The 19,415-nt window shown below is 44.9% G+C and overlaps 1 protein-coding gene across 1 annotated transcript in view; it reads right to left on the bottom strand.

The window, feature by feature from the left end:
* Positions 1-18,154, bottom strand: part of DKK3 (dickkopf WNT signaling pathway inhibitor 3) — a 47,923-nt gene extending 29,769 nt beyond the window's left edge. Inside the window, exons 1-3 of the mRNA XM_073578371.1 lie at positions 18,047-18,154; positions 12,341-12,613; positions 7,375-7,503 (exon numbers count right to left, since the gene is read on the bottom strand). Coding sequence (XP_073434472.1) covers positions 7,375-7,503; positions 12,341-12,565 — 354 coding nt within the window. The 5' untranslated portion in view covers positions 12,566-12,613; positions 18,047-18,154. The remainder of the gene's footprint in view (positions 1-7,374; positions 7,504-12,340; positions 12,614-18,046) is intronic.
* Positions 18,155-19,415: the final 1,261 nt, after the last annotated feature.

The raw sequence follows: 19,415 nt of genomic DNA, 5'->3' as shown, positions 1-19,415 counted from the left end.
TCAAAGCATATGACAGCGGTCTGCTGAACACAAGTAGCTGGCAATGCTCACTCCGAGCTCCCCCAAACACATGAACGCTTGACTGAGCACTAATGTGATTGCAATGGGGAGAGAGGAGAAAGCCGCTGCCAGATACACCTGGCGGCTGCTTATATCTTCTGCAAAAAAACAAAAAACAAAGAGTCAGGCGCTAGGATTCACACTGCCCATCTCTTAATCTCCACAGAAAACCTCTTTCTGGGCAGAGTTGCGAAGCCCCCATACACATTAGATGGTTAGTCGATCCTGCGGATATTGGGAAGCAGACTGACTTTAAAGATTAACTAAACTTTTAAGCATTGTATAGTTATGAATTTTTGTAATATATTTAATTTAATTACCTTATTTTGCTTCCGTCTTTCCCAAACACTATGATGTAGCGCTGTATCAATGCCCACTTCACACTTCTTTAGAAGCGGCTTTCATTTGCTGCTCAGCAAGATCCATTCCCTACAGTCACACAGTCTGGGTAAAAGAATTCTGCAGTGTGAATAAATAGGCTATGAAAGACAAAACACTCGCAAAAAATAATGTTATTATTTATTCAAATCAAATTCTATATCTAATTATACATACGAATGGAAAATTCCTGTACACACTGTTTGATTTATTTTTAGAATATTCAATTAAAGAATGTGAGTTTCGCTACAATGCTTCATCAGAGTCCCCTACAAAGCAACATGGCGAAACACGTAGGGAATCGCAGTGATGTGGATCAGGCCATACTATGCTACCTGGTCAGTATGAATTGATTATTTTTGGTGTCATTTACTTCAGTTACTTTTTTATACTGTTTCAGAGAGGGATAGATGCACACTATAATATATACAGTGCCTTGTGAAGTATTCAGCCCCCTGGAACTTTTCAACCTTTTCCCACATATCATGCTTCAAAACATAACGATACCAAGTGTACATTTTTGGTGAATAATCAACAACAAGTGGAACACAATTGTGAAGTTGAACGAAACGTTTGGTTACTTAAAATTTTTGTGGAAATTCAAAAACTGAAAAGAGGGGCGTGCAATATTATTCGCCCCCTTTACTTTCAGTGCAGCAAACTCACTCCAGAAGTTCATTGTGGATCTCTGAATGATCCAATGTTGTCCTAAATGACTAATGATGATAAATATAATCTACCTGTGTGTAATCAAGTCTCTGTATAAATGCACCTGCTCTGTGATAGTCTCAGGGTTCTCTTTGAAGCACAGAGAACATCATGAAGACCAAGGAACACAACAGGCAGGTCCGTGATACTGTTGTGGAGAAGTTTAAAGCTGGATTTGGATACAAAATGATTTCCAAAACTTTGAACATCCCAAGGAGCACTGTGCAAGCGATCATATTGAAATAGGAGTATCATACCACTGCAAATCTACAGAGACCCGGCCGTCCCTTTAAACTTTCATCTCAAACAAGGAGAAGACTGATCAGAGATGCAGCCAAGAGGCCCATGATCACTCTGGATGAACTGCAGAGATCTACAGCTGAGGTGGGACATTCTGTCCATAGGACAACAATCAGACATACACTGCACAAATCTGGCCTTTATGGCTCATCACCCTGAACAGACCATCCCCACTGTCAAACATGGTGGTGGCAGCATCATGGTTTGGGCCTGCTTTTCTTCAGCAGGGACAGGGAAGATGGTTAAAATTGATGGAGCCAAATACAGAACCATTCTTGAAGAAAACCTGATGGAGTCTGCAAAAGACCCGAGACTGGGGAGGGATTTGTCTTCCAACAAGACAATGATCCCAAACAAAGCAAAATCTACAATGGAATGGTTCACAAATAAACGTATCCAGGTGTTATAATGGCCAAGTCAAAGTCCAGACCTGAATCCAATTGAGAATCTGTGGAAAGAGCTGAAAACTGCTGTTCACAAACGATCTCCATCGAACCTCACTGAGCTCGAGCTGTTTGCCAAGGAAGAATGGGCAAGAATTTCAGTCTCTCCATGTACAAAACTGATAGAGACATACCCCAAGCGACTTGCAGCTGTAATCGCAGCAAAAGGTGGCGCAACAAAGTATTAAGTTAAAGTGGCCAAATAATATTGCACGCCCCACTTTTCAGTTTTTAAATTTCCACAAAAATTTAAAATAACCAATAAATTTCATTCAGCTTCACAATTGTGTTCCACTTGTTGTTGATCCTTCACCAAAAATTAACATTTGGCATCTTTATGTTTGAAGCATGATATGTTGCAAAAGGTTGAAAAGTTCCAGGGGCTGAATACTTTCGCAAGGAACTGTATATATCTATACTGTATATATTTTGTAGTGCAGCGGTGTCCACACAGTGCAGTGATGAGACAGTGACCCAAGCAAGTCCACAAAAAAATGTGTTTTAATGTCCAAAAAGAAAAAAAAACTCACACAGTGCACAGCACACTGTATCCTCCGGATCGCAGCCGGGAAAATCGAATGCAGTCCAGGACCGCTGTCGCGAGCGATGGCACCGCCGTGTACGCTGAGGTGCCAGGCTTTAGGCAACGCTGGCTCTGTGTTGCCTCACACAGAAAACGCTCTGCACAAGCCTCCTGCTCAGTCTGCTACCAAGACCAACACTGACACACCCAAAACCCTATACTGCAGGGTTTGAACAGGAATCTCTGGCCATGGCCACTTGTAAGACCCAGCTCTGGAGTGGAGCGACCAACCCCATTATCATCCTGTAGATCGCTCCAAAAATAAAAGCCCATGCCGGGTTTTTACTGAATAATGCCTTTTCCAAATAACCTGACCAGGTCAATGCTCACTTTTATCTCTGCCTTGTGACTCACAGGTTTCCTGCAGTGAACACATGGCACGCCAGGCGCCCTCATCCTGGGGGATACATAGCGACCCTTGCATATGACACCGGTCACTGCCTCACATACCCCCCTGTTCAAATTGTGGGGTTGAACATTTGTCACCATACAGGGGGCCCGTGACAGGGCATCTGCATTCCCCTCTGATTTCACTGCCCGATGTTCAACTGAGACACTGAAATTTTGTAGGGACAGGAACCACCTGGTGACTCGGGTATTCCTCTCTTTTGCGTTTGTCATCCAGACGAGGGGTGAATGGTCTGTTACCAAACAAAGCTGACGTCTGAGAAAATAGTAGCGTAGGGATTCCAAGGCCCATATAATCGCCAAGCACTCCTTCTCCAGTACGCTATAATTTCTCTCTGCCGGGGTCAATTTCATGCTCAAGTAGGTGACTGGATGCTCATCCCTGTTCACCTCTTGTGAGCACGCAGCTCCTAGGCCTACCTCCAAGGCATCAGTTTGGACAACAATGGTTTTCTTGAAGTCGGGGCTGTCCATCGTCTTCTTACCTTTTAACAGGTCCTTTAGGGGTGCTGATTTCCCAGAAAAATTGGGTATAAACCGGCCGTAGTACCCATTGATGCCAAGGAATGCCCTTACCTGTTTGGTACTTAAGGGCTTAGGCCAGTTTTGCATGCCCTCAATTTTGTTTACTTGGGGCTTGATAACCTCGCGGCCGATCACGTACCCCAAGTACCAGGCCTCTGTGAGTCCTATTGCGCATTTCTTTCGGTTTGCTGTTAACCCCATGATTCTGAGAGACTCCAGTATTGCTTGTACCTTGGACAGATGGGCATCCCAGTCAATACTAAAGATGACTGTCATCAAAATATTCTGCCGGGTAATCCCGATGAGGTGCTAACAGAATGTCCATCAGCCTCTGTAATGTGGCTGGAGCCCCATGTAACCCAAAAGGCAAGACAACATATTGAAAGGGCCCCTCTGGTGTTATAAAAGCAGTGGTTTCTTTCGCTGACTCTGTTAAGGGAACCTACCAGTAACCTTTTGTGAGATCCAACGTGGTGAAGTACTGGACCTTCACCTGTCACTCAATTAGCTAGTCTACCCTTGGCATGGAGTAGTGGTCAAATTTTCACACCTCATTTAACTTCCTGAAGCCATTACAGAAGCGTAATGACACGTCTGGTTTTGGAATTAGGATAATGGGGCTGGCCCACTCACTTCTGGACTCCTCAATAACTCCCAACTGGAGCATTTGCTTCACCTCAGCCGCGATGGCTTGCCTTTGGGCTTCTGGCACTCGATATGGTTTCATCCGTACCCTAACATGGGGCTTGGTGACTATGTCATGTTGTATCACAGTGGTCTGTCCCGGCAGCTCTGAGAATATGTCCGTATTCTGCTGCACCAAGGCCCGAGCCTCCCGCCGCTGCTGTTCGGCGAGAGCATCATTTATCTTAACCTGACTCCCTACTGTGTCCTTGGCCAGACTCAGAGGGACCCCTGTTGGTATGACCGGAGTTGCCTCCGTGACCAAACATTCCCAATCCTTTAGTAGGTTTACGTGGTACATTTGCTTGGGTTTCCTTTTCCCGGGCTGGTACAACTTATAATTCACTTTGCTTACCTTCCCCCGTATCTCAAATGGCCCCTGCCACTTGGCCATTAGCTTACTCTCTGTGGTGGACACGAGGACCAACACGCAATCCTTTCTTTAAAGGTCCTGACTGTGGCCCTTTTATTATACATGCGGCTTTGAGCGGCCTGGGCATCCAACAGATGCTTCTTTACTATGGGTCACACGGCAGCAATCTGGTCCTGCATACTTGCCACATGCTCGATGACACTCTTATGAGGAGTGGGCTCCTGTTCCCACATCTCCTTGGCTACATCCAGCAGTCCCCTTGGGTGCCTGCCATACAAGAGCTCAAATAGGGAGAACCCTGTAGACACCTGCGGTACCTCACGGATGGCGAACATTAGATAGGACATGTTACTGCCCTAATCCCTCCCATCCTTGGCGACTACCGTTTTGAGCATGGCCTTGAGGGTCTTATTAAACCTCTCCACCAACCCATCCATTTGTGGATGGTACACTGACGTATGTAGCAGTTTAATCTGGAGCAACTTGCATAGCTCTCTGGTCACCTTACACATAAAAGGAGTTCCCTGATTTGTCAGGATCTCCTTGGGTAGCCCAAGGCGACAAAACATGGCAAATAGTTCACGGGCTATTAGTTTAGCTGAGGTGTGGCGGAGTGGTATCGCCTCTGGATACCGGGTGGCGTAGTCTTACGACTACTAATGTGTGTTGGTGACCCCGTGGGGGATTTACTATTGGCCCTATCAGATCAATCGCAATACGCTCAAAAAGTACCTCTGTAGTTTGTTGCTGTTTGAGGACCAGCTGCCTCAGGATCTCCTAAATTTTGTCTGCAGGCCTTGGGTTGCAACGTGGCAGTCCTAATGACAGCCATGCAGCTGGCGTTGGGGTATGCCTCAATTCACACTGCCCGCATTCTCCAACCATATGTAGTGCAGCGGTGTCCACGCGGTGCAGTGATGAGGCAGTGACCAAAGCAAGTCCACAACAAAACGTGTTTTAATGTCCAAAAAGAAAAAAAAAACTCACACAGTGCACAGCACGCTGTATCCTCCGGATCGCAGCCGGGAAAATCAAATACAGTCCAGGACCGCTGTCGTGAGAGATGGCACCGCCGTGTACGCCGTGGTGCCATGCTTCAGGCTCAGCTGGCTCTGTATTACCTCACACAGAAAGCGTTCTGCAGAAGCCTCCTGCTCGGTCTGCTTCCAAGACCAACACTCACACACCGAAAACCCTATACTGCAGGGTTTAAACAGGAATCTGTGGCCATTGCCACTTGTAAGACCCAGCCCACTACCATCCTGTAGATCGCTCCAAAAATAAAAGACCATGCTGGGTTTTTACTGAATAATGCCTTGGCCAAATAACCTGACCAGGTCCATGCTCACTTTTCTCTCTGCCTTGTGACTCACAGGCATCCTGCTGTGAACACAAGGCACTTCAGGGGGTCTAATAGGACTCCATCATCATCCTGGGGGACACGTAACGATCCTCGCATCACCAGTCACTGCCTCACAATATACAGTGTATATACTGTATAATATATACAGTATATAATATATATACACACACACACACATCTAGTTGCATCTACCTGTATAATTGGACATAGGAATATATTTGAATAAATATTTATTTTAATCATTTATATAGCGCTATCCCTTGGTGGGATTTGAACCCAGAACCCCGGCGCTGCAAGGCTGCAGTGCTAACCACTGAGCCACTGTGCAAAACTAATAACAGACCACCGATTGAAGATTGTAAAGTGAAAAGTAGCAAAAGCGGTAATTGCTCACAGTGAAAAAATAATAAAAACTGAATTAAATGACACTCAGGTTAATCAATTAATACTGACCTGGCCTGAACCCCTTCATCACCACTCCATGTGTTTCAATATGTTACTTTGTCAAAGACTCTGACAAAGCAACACTGCAAAACAACACATTTTATATCTTTTTAGTTTTCTTTTTCAGAATATTCAAACATTCTGTGTACAGAAATTTTCTTTTCATATTTATAACTAGATATAGAAATTGATTTAAATATCAAATATAATTATTTTTGCAATTGTTTTTTTGCCCTTTTTATCTTTTCTGTAGGTTTTTGTCCTATTTTCTTTCAGTCTAAGCCCTGATTATATTTGTAGATTACCAAGGCATTTTCTCCTGAAATTGGGGTTCATTGTTTGAATACGGTGTACGGATCTTTTGCTGAGCAGCTTTGGAAAGGAGCATGAACTGGGAATTGAAACAGCACTGCAGCACAGTGTTTGGAAGAGAGGGAAACAAAATAAGGTAATGACATATTACAAAAATGCTGAATTTTACAAAGCCTGAAGGATAAGTTATTGATAAAAAGTGTAATCTAATCTATATGGGGGGGGGGGGGGGGGGACACACCTTAATTATCAATATCCTGCTGTATAAAGTTTTCATTTTCTTCCATAACTTTTCTAAGAATTTCGGGGGGGTTAAACTTAAAGTAACATTGGTCCTACATCAGTAGAGCTCAGCAAGGCTGAAGTATCCCAATAAAGCATACCAGAATTTAGGATTACCGAGCAGAAACTAAGGTATGAAAAGAGAGCTCAACAAGACCCAAATGACTGCAGAAGAGCCTATTAGAACCCAACTTATTGTAGAAAAATCCAGAAGGACCCAATCTAATGGAGAAATGTTTAGGAGGACTCAAACTATTAGAACACAACCTAGCAGAAACCAGTAGGGATCAAACTACCACAATGGAGTCCAGAGGGACCCAAATGTTGCAACACAACATATTAAGACCCAACCTATTGTAGAACAGACCGGCAGGATCCAAACTTCTGTAAAAGAACAAAATTAGACTCAAGATACTACAGCAGAACCCAAAAATGCCACAGTGGATTCCTGCAGAAACTAAAACTTGATCCCCCACCCTTGTAAATTGTATCAGTTTATCCATATCATTACCTTGATGATCTCCTCCTTGGTCACAATAGTGGCATTTCCCACCTTTGTTTCTTTTACTGTCTCATTGTGATAATTGGGTGGCAGGTCTTCTAGGGAGACGTTGTCTTCTGCGAGTTTTTCTGCATCCAGCTAAAGAAAACATGAATATGTTACAATGAAGTAACAGAAACCAAGATGGAGACTCGTGGGTTTTTTTATTGACGACTTTTGAAATAACAGTAATAATTGAGGGTGAGAAGTTCATTTTCGTGCCGCCATCATGCCAATCAGCTCATGTAATTTATATTCTGCCTCAGATGAGAAATTGAGCTTAAAATACTCTGAATCCGCTGATTCATCCATAATTTATAAACATTAAAAACTACAGCAGCTCCCGGGAACGGAGTACATGAAGATTCTGAGGCTCCTGAGTCACCAGTCTCTTCAAAGAAGAATCAAAAAGTGCTCCCACAGGAGCGGTCACCCAACTTGCCTAATGCCTAGGCAGTAGTAGTGCAACCCTTGCTTCCAGTATCATAACTAGAATCTGATGGGACCCAATGCAATATTTGGACCTGGGCCCCCACCTCCAGTAACAATGCCCACCATCCTGGTCCCCTTCCAGTAACAATGCTCACCATCCTGGTCCCCTTCCAGTAACAATGACCCCCATCCTGGACCCCTTCCAGTAACAATGACCCCCATCCTGGTCCCCTTCCATTAACAATGTCCTCCATCCTGGTCTCCTTCCAGTAACAATGACCCCCATCCTGGTCCCCTTCCATTAACAATGTCCCCCATCCTGGGCCCCTTCCAGTAACAATGTCCTCCATCCTGGGCCCCTTCCAGTAACAATGCCCTCCATCCTGGGCCCCTTCCAGTAACAATGCCCTCCATCCTGGGCCCCTTCCAGTAGCAATGTCCTCCATCCTGGGCCCCTTCCAGTAACAATGTCCTCCATCCTGAGCCCCTTCCAGTAACAATGTCCTCCATTGTGGGCCCCTTCCAGTAACAATGTCCCCCATCCTGGGCCCTTTTCAGTAACAGTATCCCTCATCCCGGGCCCCTTCCAGTAACAATGCCCTCCATCCAGGGCCCCTTCCAGTAACAATGCCCTCCATCCTGGGCCCCTTCCAGTAACAATGCCCTCCATCCTGGGCCCCTTCCAGTAACAATGCCCTCCATCCTGGTCCCCTTCCAGTAACAATGTCCTCCATCCTGAGCCCCTTCCAGTAACAATGTCCTCCATTGTAGGCCCCTTCCAGTAACAATGTCCTCCATTGTGGGCCCCTTCCAGTAACAATGTCCCCCATCCCCGTCCCCCTCCAGTAACAGTATCCCCCATCCCGGGCCCCTTCCAGTAACAATGCCCACCATCCAGGGCCCCTTCCAGTAACAATGCCCTCCATCCTGGGCCCCTTCCAGTAACAATGCCCTCCATCCTGGGCCCCTTCCAGTAACAATGCCCTCCATCCTGGGCCCCTTCCAGTAACAATGCCCTCCATCCTGGGCCCCTTCCAGTAACAATGCCCTCCATTGTGGGCCCTTTCCAGTAACAATGCCCTCCATTGTGGGCCCTTTTCAGCAACAATGTCCCTCATCCTGGTCCCCCTTCAGTAACTGGGTCCCCCATCCCGGTCCCCCTCCAGTAACAGTGTCCCCCATCCCAGTCCCCTTCCAGTAACAATGTCTCCATCCCGGTCCCCTTCCAGTAACAATTTCCCCCATCCTGGGCCTCTTCCACTAACAATGTCCCCCAATACCGGTCCCCCTCCAGTAACAATGTCCACCATCCCGGTCCCCCTCCAGTAATAATGTCCCCATCCTAAGCCTCGTCCAGTAACAATGACCCCTATCCTGGACTTCTCCCAGTAATAATGTCCCTGTTCTGCATCTCATCTCCAACAAATGTAAACTAAAATGTAAACAATTCTTCTCACCTTCTCTGCTCCCACGACATGCAGTGTCCTCTTCTATAGCCGGCGCAGAAGCTGGCAGGTGACTTCACTGTGCAAGCAACAGGCAATGCATGACGTCACTGGTGCACCGCCAGTAACTTGCACGCCAAGGCCAGTTGTTGGCCTCTGATTGGCCGGCAGCTTATATTGCAGTGCAGGAACCCGGCGGGTCTCTGCTCCACATTATATTTCAGGTGAATGTGAGTACTCGGACGCACTTCCAGGTTAAATAGCTGCTGGCCTCAGCAGGCCCCCCTCCAGCTCAGGCCTGGCTTGCAGTTGCACCCTCTGCGACTGCGATCAGTACGCCACTGCTCACTTCCGGAACAAGGTCCACCCAGCTTTTCCAGAAGCCAATAATGAGAAATATGGGTGATGCCTTCAATAACTGCTAGTCGCCGAGAAATTAATACAATTTTACGCTTTGTGTATTATACTCCAATCACATCCAAAGCTGCATATTCAGTTCTACAGATAATCCTTTGGAAACTGACATGGACTAAGTTTTACCCCATTGCCCGATATGTGACCTAATGCTTATATGGCTACCACTAGTCACTGCTCACAAGTCATTAAAAGTAAATAACAGAAGCTGCTTTGGTAGGGACTGGAGCATAGGACCCTAGATAAATCAAAGCCAGCTTCTAATGTATGTCTGCCAACCCATCTAACCCAATTTTACCCCTGGAAATCTTATAGCAGGTCTAACCAGATAACCTAAAAGTACAACATGCTATATAAATGTGAAGGCTTCCTTTAAGTCAAGTTAGCGCTGCCCCTTTAAGAGACATACTTTTCTTTCAGACATTTGGTTTTGTTTCATGGAAAGAAATGAGCTGGGGGTTTTTTTGTGGTTATTTTCCATGCGGCGATTTTTCTGGAAATTCTCAGCCCCGTTATTTCATCCTAGACGTCTTCTATGTTTTTATATAACACGTTGCCAAAAAAAAAAAAAAAAAAAGGATCTGCGGTTATATGGAAGCACGTGACAAAATCAGAGCTGAAAAGATAACATTCCGGAGTCTTGCACAGAAAACCCAGAGTCTGCAGAAGTCAGGACGGGGTTAACCCATTAACGGCCATACAAAATGTAACACATGGCCATTCATTAATACGCCATTCAATAATTATTGTCTAATGAGACGTTCGAATGTCCTTTGTCATTTTCAAGACCTCTCTTTGCTGTCAGAGAACGGTAGCATTCTTGTTGGACACCAGACATAAGGGTCTGTTCACACGTTAAGGATTCGGTACAGAAATTTCTGCATCTCTTGGCAGGAAAAATTCTGCGTAAAATAGTTGTTACGTTTATTACACGCATTTTGGGTGCAGATTTTGCCCCACTAATCTGCAAGTCAAAAAAGAGCAACGTGTGCCTTAGACATCGAGCTTCTCACTCCCTTTGCTGGCATCAGAATTCTGAGCAGAAAAAAAAAAATGCGACAAATCTGCAATGTGTGCACAGACCCTATGTGCACACGCTGCGGTTTTTGCTGCGGTTCCGGCCCTGCGGAACCGTAGCAGTTCCGCCGACATGGTACAGTACCATGTAACCCTATGGGTTTTCAAAACCGCAGCGCTCATGCTGCGGTTTTGCTGCGGTTTATAAACTGCAGCATGTTAATTGTTTCTGCGGATTCCGCTGCGGTTTCACACCATTAACATAGTAGAGGTGTGAAACCGCAGGTCACTTTACCTGCGGTTCCGCTGGGAAAAACCCGCAGGTGATTCCGCAGTGTGTGCACATAGCCCCATAAGGGTAGAAAACTGAATACCAGGATTAATCGTTATATTTGTAGCTCCCACATAGAGTTATCGTTAGTACAACATTCCGGGCTGTTTTGTCCGGATCTATGATGGATGTTTCCAGCTCCTATGTGAGCATTGCCTAAGTTCCATTACAAGATATGTATAGTTTGTGATCACTGGTAATCGATCTATATCTGTATTTTGTGCTAGTTGTTTCTTTATTTTTCTTGATTTTTCTTGTAATTATTTGCATTGTTTTTTTAGATACAGTATAGTCATGTGAGACCTTTACAACAAATTATCAGTTTCGTTGCCAATTTGTCCCTGTGACCAGAACTGACACACTGGTGCCTCGGTTACAGGGGAAAATATCATCCTGACCAAGGTTGCAGAGCCGATCTGGATCTGATAAGACCATGCAGCTCCAACAGCTGCCCAGGCGAGAACTTTATCTCCACTATACAAGCAGTAAACGGTGTCATTGTGCATGTACAGAGATATAGGGGGTCCGACTCTCCCGGACACCCCAAGCTTTCCTATTTCAAAGTTGCATTAGTAATATGTGGACTGGCCTGACTATGGGATTGAGGGGCAATAGAGATCCTTCCGTGGAAGAAAACCTTTGTATTTTTGCATCTGATGAAACACGCCACCTAAAGGCGAAGCTTGAAACTCATGGATCCGAATGCAAAATTTCAAATCGCTACCCCAACTATCGGAACTTTAAAGTCGCCTTTTGCTCCTGGGCCCAGTGCGATTGCTACCCCCGTATCCAGCATGGGCCCATAGTAGTCCAAGGAAGTTGTGTCACCAGCCCGTACAACACGGTTGCCTTATTCTTCTTGTAATTAGGACCCTTGTTCCCAGTATTTAGGATCAGTCCAATCGAAAACCCATAACAGCAAAATATCTTGTATCGTGGGCAAGAGTCTGCAAACCATAGTAAGAGGGGGGCATGCACCTGGCTGGTCCCATTCCCTGTGCATAATACTTCTCTCTAGAAGAACTAACGGTATAACAAAAGTCCCAAGGGTTGCTGAAAGGGTGCAGAGAGCAAAGAAGCTCAGTCTATTCTGTCCTACTGTAGGTGACTCAACTCTGCACCATGACAGGGGCCCATTTTGATGTTTGCTAAGGGGCCCCCTTTTCTTTTGGCGACCGCACTGATTATGGGGTCATCAAAGGAGATGTCAGAGATTAGAATGAACTTTTGGGGTTATTTTTGCCCATAAACAGCGCCACTCAATGGATGTATCTGGTATTGCAGTTTTGTATTTTACCTCTTTCACAGCATTCTTCAGCTTGGCATCCGTGTCCTTCATCAGTTTCTCCACCTCCTGCATTATACCGATGAGGCTGCCGTCAACTACAGAGGGGGGCTCCACGGTGTCCAAATAATCATCATCAAGGTCTGGGAATGGGGTGGATTGTATTGGAGAGGCGACTACAAGGCCAACAGTCATGGCCAGGACCACAAGGAGCATTGTGGCGTCACTCATCCACATGGCGCAATCTCCAAACTGTAACTCAAGGGAAACAGAGACTGCGAAAATCTGCACAAGGTGAAAAAAAAAGTGAAAAATCTGTGATAAGCGCACGAGCTCATGTATTAATATCCGCAAACATCGAAAGACAAGGAGGGAAGAGATAGCAATATAATGAGCGACAGAAAGAAACGTCCGCAGGAGATCGATACCTGCAACTCATGAGGATGGCCGAACAAAAACGTATCACACACGTATATGGTGGGGTACAGCATAGTCATACACATCAAATCAGGTACAGCACAATGCACACTTACATCACTAATACATATATATCACACACAGACACCCGTACACATCACATACACAGCCCATACATCGCACACGTCACAAGTGTAGACACACGAGTGTACATCTTCTCCATACCGATACACCGCGCCCTGCTACTGTGTCCACACCGCGCCCTGCTACTGTGTCCACCCTTATCTTATAGAAACTGAAGTCGTTGATAAACTGTCGATAAATGAGCAGCAATCCAACACATTACATATATAATGTACACACACCAGTGACATACTGTATATCATATGTATATTATATGTACAGAGCGAATAAAGACATCATATATACACTCACTGGCCACTTTATTAGGTACACCATGCTAGTAAGGGGTTGGACCCCCTTTTGCCTTCAGAACTGCCTCAATTCTTCGTGGCAGAGATTCAACAAGGTGCTGGAAGCATTCCTCAGAGATTTTGGACCATATTGACATGATGGCATCACACAGTTGGCGCAGATTTGTCGGCTGCACATCCCTGATGCGAATCTCCCGTTCCACCACATCCCAAAGATGCTCTATTGGATTGAGATCTGGTGACTGAGGAGGCCATTTGAGTACAGTGAACTCATTGTCATGGTCAAGAAACCAATCTGAGATGATTCGAGCTTTATGACATGGCGCATTATCCTGCTGAAAGTAGCCATCAGATGTTGGGTACATTGTGGTCATAAAGGGATGGACATGGTCAGCAACAATACTCAGGTAGGCTGTGGCGTTGCAACGATGCTCAATTGGTACCAAGGGGCCCAAAGAGTGCCCAGAAAAAATTCCCCACACCATGACACCACCACCACCAGCCTGAACCGTTGATACAAGGCAGGATGGATCCATGCTTTCATGTTGTTTACGCCAAATTCTGACCCTACCATCCGAATGTCGCAGCAGAAATCGAGACTCATCAGACCAGGCAACGTTTTTCCAATCTTCTACTGTCCAATTTCGATGAGCTTGTGCAAATTGTAGCCTCAGTTTCCTGTTCTTAGCTGAGAGGAGTGGTACCCGGTGTGGTCTTCTGCTGCTGTAGCCCATCTGCCTCAAAGTTCGACGCACTGTGCGTTCAGAGATGCTCTTCTGCCTGCCTTGGTTGTAACGGGTGGCAATTTGAGTCACTGTTGCCTTTCTATCAGCTCGAACCAGTCTGCCCATTCTCCTCTGACCTCTGGCATCAACAAGGCATTTCCGGCCACAGAACTGCCGCTCACTGGATTTTTTTTCTTTTTCGGACCATTCTCTGTAAACCCTAGAGATGGTTGTGCGTGAAAATCCCAGTAGATCAGCAGTTTCTGAAATTCTCAGACCAGCCCTTCTGGCACCAACAATCATGTCACGTTCAAAGGCACTCAAATCACCTTTCTTCCCCATACTGATGCTCGGTTTGAACTGCAGGAGATTGTCTTGACCATGTCTACATGCCTAAATGCACTGAGTTGCCGCCATGTGATTGGCTGATTAGAAATTAAGTCTTAACACACAGTTGGACAGGTGTACCTAATAAAGTGGCCAGTGAGTGTATATCTAATATATAAAGCTCAATGTGCGTGTGTGTGCATGTCCGGGACTGGCATCCGCACCGTCGCAGCTACAGCCTCAAAATTTGGCACAGTCACACGTCTGGACCCCTAGAGCGTCATAGGCTATGTTGTGAGGTGAAATTTTAACCCCGCGTGTTCCAATTCACCAAGCAATTTTGCCCCTATCTACATAATGGGGAAAAAGTGTGTGCGTTTCAAGCCCCACCCCTCATTATGATGTCATAATGGTTGCCATGGCGACGCTGATGTCATCATAGGTTGCAAGCCCCACCCCTCATTATGATGTCATGGTTGCCATGGAGACGCTAATGTCATAATAGGTTGCAATGGCGAAGATGCTGTCACAATGGTTGCCATGGTGACGATGATGTCTTAATAGGTTGCAATGGTGATGATGATGTCATAATGGGTATATGGGCACGGGACTATGGGATGGAGGATGTGTGATGGGTATATGGGCATGGGACTATGGGATGGCGAATATGTATGATGGGTATATGGGCACGGGACTATGGGATGGAGGCTATGTATGATGGGTATATGGGCATGGGACTATGGGATGGAGGATATGTATGATGGGTATATGGGCATGGGACTATGGGATGTTGGATATGTATGATGGGTATATGGGCATGGCACTATGGGATGGTGGATGTGTGATGGGTATATGGGCACGGGACTATGGGATGGAGGATATGTATGATGGGTATATGGGCACTCGACTATGGGATGGAGGATATGTATGTTGGGTATATGGGCACTCGACTATGGGATGGAGGATATGTATGATGGGTATATGGGCACGGGACTATGGGATGTTGGATATGTATGATGGGTATATGGGCATGGGACTATGGGATGGAGGATATGTATGTTGGGTATATGGGCACTCGACTATGGGATGGAGGATATGTATGATGGGTATATGGGCATGGGACTATGGGATGTTGGATATGTGTGATGGGTATATGGGCACTCGACTATGGGATGGAGGATAATTATAATTTGCTATAACTAACCACAGTTAGTTACTATGCCCGGGCAGCGCCGGGCTCTTCAGCTAGTATTATATATACACACACTCATACAACGATGGAAAATACACTGTAAACACATACAGTTCATACACGATCACATACAGCATGTACATACACAATATCAGACGCACCAAAACTGCATGCACGCTATACACATGTACAATATACACAGAATATCACATACATACAAAATGCACACACAGTATACATACCCACACAATATTCCACATATGTGTACATGTATCATCCCATAGACTAATACAAGTGTGTGATTGTTCACATACACATCTATACATCCGTCGTACACATTTAGGCCGCTTTCACACTTCAGGCTTTCGGTATCCGGCATGGTGTGGCGAAAAACCGTACTGCCGGATCTGGGGCCTGTTACGACCAGATCTGGCTTTCTCCCCGTGCTGTTTCATTGCTGCCGCATTGCGCCAGAAGGCAATGCGGCGTGTCCGTTTTTTTCCGGATCCGGAGAAAATAGCCAGTCCGCCGTCTGGAAAAAACGTTGCATGCAACGTTTATTCCCAACGCCGGACCGGTTTTTCGCACTGCGCATGCCCGGAAACCTTCTCTGCCAGGAATATATCCGGCAGAAAGAAGGATCCGGTGTCTGCGTATGCGGCCGGATCCGGCAGTCCGGTTTTTCGCCGTCCCATGCTGGATACCGAAAGCCTGAAGTTTGAAAGCGGCCTAACACACATAAACATGCATTGCACACATGTACACTTATGTACATCTTTAACACACGTATCACATGTATAATACACATACATCCATTGCCCACAGGTATACACATATATACATACATTTTATACACACATATATACATCCAACGCACATATGTACACATATATATTACCCACATGTACACATTTATATACAGCTATAGCACACATGTACACACCTATACATCCATCACACACATATATACAGCTCTGGCAAAAATTAAGAGACCACTGCACAGTTTTATAAAAATCAGCTTCTTTACATGTCTGACAGCCATTCCAGTTGAATTCCAACCAGAGTACACCTCATTCTACTTAATGTGCTTCTGATTAGGTAATTACCTGAACCAAATCTTATTTAACAAAGGAAAGTATAAAAAAAACCCTGCTGTGGTGATCACAATATTCTTGCAATAGGACAAGCTGGATGGCAAAACAAGTGCTAGTAATATCCCAAAAGTAGTAGGAATGAAAAAATAACTTCTAACCATGCCAAAGAGTTGAAAAGAAAAGTCTTGAGTGAGGAAAACAAGGGCTCAATTCTGGCTCTACTAGGAGAGGGATACAGGGAGCGTCATGTTGCCTCCATCCTTAAATTTTCTAAGACGGCAGTCCATTACAACAAGGTCAAGCAGCAGACATTGGGGACAACGAAGCTACAGACCCGCAGAGGGCGAAAACCACTCTCCACTGTCCAGGATGACCGTCACCTTATTCGAATGTCACTCAGCAACTGCAGGATGACATCAAGTGACCTCCAACTTGCCATGAACTTCACCTACAGCTGGGGTGAAGTTCATGGCAAGAACAGTTCGTAACAGGCTCCTAGAGGCAGGGCTCAAGTCATGTAAATCTAGAAAAAAACCCCAATGAGAAGCAAAGGAGAGCCAGGCTGAAGTTTGCCAAAGACCATAAGGATTGGACCATAGAGGACTGGAGAAAGGTAATCTTCTCTGATTAGTCTAATTTTCAGCTTTGCCCATCACCTGGTCTAATGGTTAGACAGAGACCTGGAGAGGCATACAAGCCACAGTGTCTTGCACCCACTGTGAAATTTGGTGGAGGATCGGTGATGATCTGGCGATGCTTCAGCAAGGCTGGAATTGGGCAGGTTAATCTTTGTGAAGGACGTATGAATCAAGCTGCATACAAGGTTATCCGGGAAAAACAGTTGATTCCTTCTGCTCAGGCAATGTTCCCCAACTCTGAGGACTGGTTTTTCCAGCAGGACAATGCGCCATACCACACAGCTAGGTCAATCAATGTGTGGATGAAGGACCACCACATCAAATCCCTGTCATGGCCAGCCCAATCTCCAGACCTGAACCCCAGTGAAAACCTCTGGAATGTAATCAGGAGGAAGATGGATAGTCACAAGCAACCAAACAAAGAAGAACTGCTTACATTTTTGTACCAGGAGTGGCATAATGTCACCCAGAAGCAGTGTGAGAGACTGGTGGAAAGCAGCCAAAACGCAGGAAAGCTGTGATTAACAATCATGGTTACTCCACAAAATATTGATTCCTGAACTCTTCCTGAGGTAAAACATTAGTATTGTTGTTTCTAAATGATTAAGAACTTGTTTTCTTAGCATTATTTGAGGTCTGCAAGCAATCTGCATTTTTTTTGTTCTTTTGACCATTTCTCATTTTCTGAAAATACAAAATTTAGTGCTTGGAAATTCAGAGACGTTGTCAGTAGTTTATAGAATAAAAGAGCAATTTACATTTTAAAAATATACCTAAAAAAAGAAAAATCAGACAAACTGAAAATCTTGCAGTGGTCTCTTAATTTTCGCCAGAGCTGTTTATACATGCAACGCACACTTTTATATACATCTATAGCACACACGTACGCACCTCCTCGCTCCTATGATGATCTCCGCACTAATCTGCAGCTGACCGATCCTGGATGCACAATCCTCAGCAGCAGCCTCAAGCACTCAGGACACACCCATCAATCTGCATACTGATCCCTGATAGGCTGATCCTTAAAGCCGAGCTTTAGGCGTCATCTGGAGGGCAGGAGGACCTGGGGGGAAACCCATGGACGGTCACAACACTCATTCTGTGCAGCCTTACCCTGATGTAGCAGAGCTCAAGTGTCACTGAACGATTTCTTTGTGAAGTACAAAAACTTTCCAATAGACTTCATTGAACACTTCAATACTTTTTTTTTTTTTTTTTAAACCACTTGATATTAGTAAGTGAAAACAAATCCTTACATTTCTTCAGATGGAACACTTCTCGCAGCTGAGGGTTTGTTACAATGGGTTCATGTCTAGACAATCCTCTGTGAGTCCACCATAGCAGCGGCACAAATCTCTCCTGTCCTGACCCCTTTCAGGCGTGTTCACACGATGCCTATTACAGGCAGATTCCATGTTGAAAGCCTATTAAAAAGTGTTAACAAAACGCTCAAAACATATTTCTATGTAAAAGTTACTTGCTATTAATATGTTCAGTCTTTTGAGCGTCTTTTAACTGCTCAGGTTTCCAGGCACCATGCGTGGACCATTCTCCTGGTGGTTTCCACCTTAAGACAATGTTCACATGTTGCGTTCTTACTGCATTTTTTTTTTTGTTGGCAAAACCTGCTCACTTGGCAGTAAAGAAGCTGCTCACAAAAAGAAGGTTTTGCTGATTTTTTTTTTTTCATTTTTATTGTCTTTTGTGCATGCTGATAGTTTAGTACCCCCCCAAAAAAAATATATATATATGATGCAATCTCCTTAGGTTTAGCATCAAAAACACAGCAACTCCTGATAGCTGTGTTTTTTGCGGAGTTTTTGCACTTATTAAAAACTCTGAAAAAAAATGCTGAAACAAGTGACAGGCTGCAGTTTACAAAAACGGAGCAGTTTTCCAATTCAGAAAAAAAACAAAACAATGCGTGCCCATGAGATTTCGGAAATGTCACAGTACTGTAAAACGCAGCTGAGCATTTGCATAAAAAAAAGCAAGAATGCAACTTGTGGACATTAGCCTAAAGATCACCTGTACTTGATAAACTTTTGTATTTACAAATACAATACTAATCAATGAGAAGGTGGAAAATATGCCAGGAGGACGCGCCGGTGCCTTTCCTTCAGAAACTGCTAGTGATTTCTTAATTGTTTAATGGAGTTAAAAAGAAACAGTAGCAAAATAAATGCCCCCCCCCAAAAAAAAAAAAAAACACAAAAAGTTTGGGAAAAATGCTTACAATAAGTAGCAAAATAAGTATAAA

The sequence above is a fragment of the Dendrobates tinctorius genome, unplaced genomic scaffold (assembly GCF_039654945.1).
Source record: "Dendrobates tinctorius isolate UK_male_01 unplaced genomic scaffold, ASM3965494v1 ptg000059l, whole genome shotgun sequence".
In the NCBI taxonomy this organism is placed as follows: Eukaryota; Metazoa; Chordata; class Amphibia; order Anura; family Dendrobatidae; genus Dendrobates; species Dendrobates tinctorius.
This window is presented reverse-complemented; position numbering and strand designations above follow the sequence as displayed.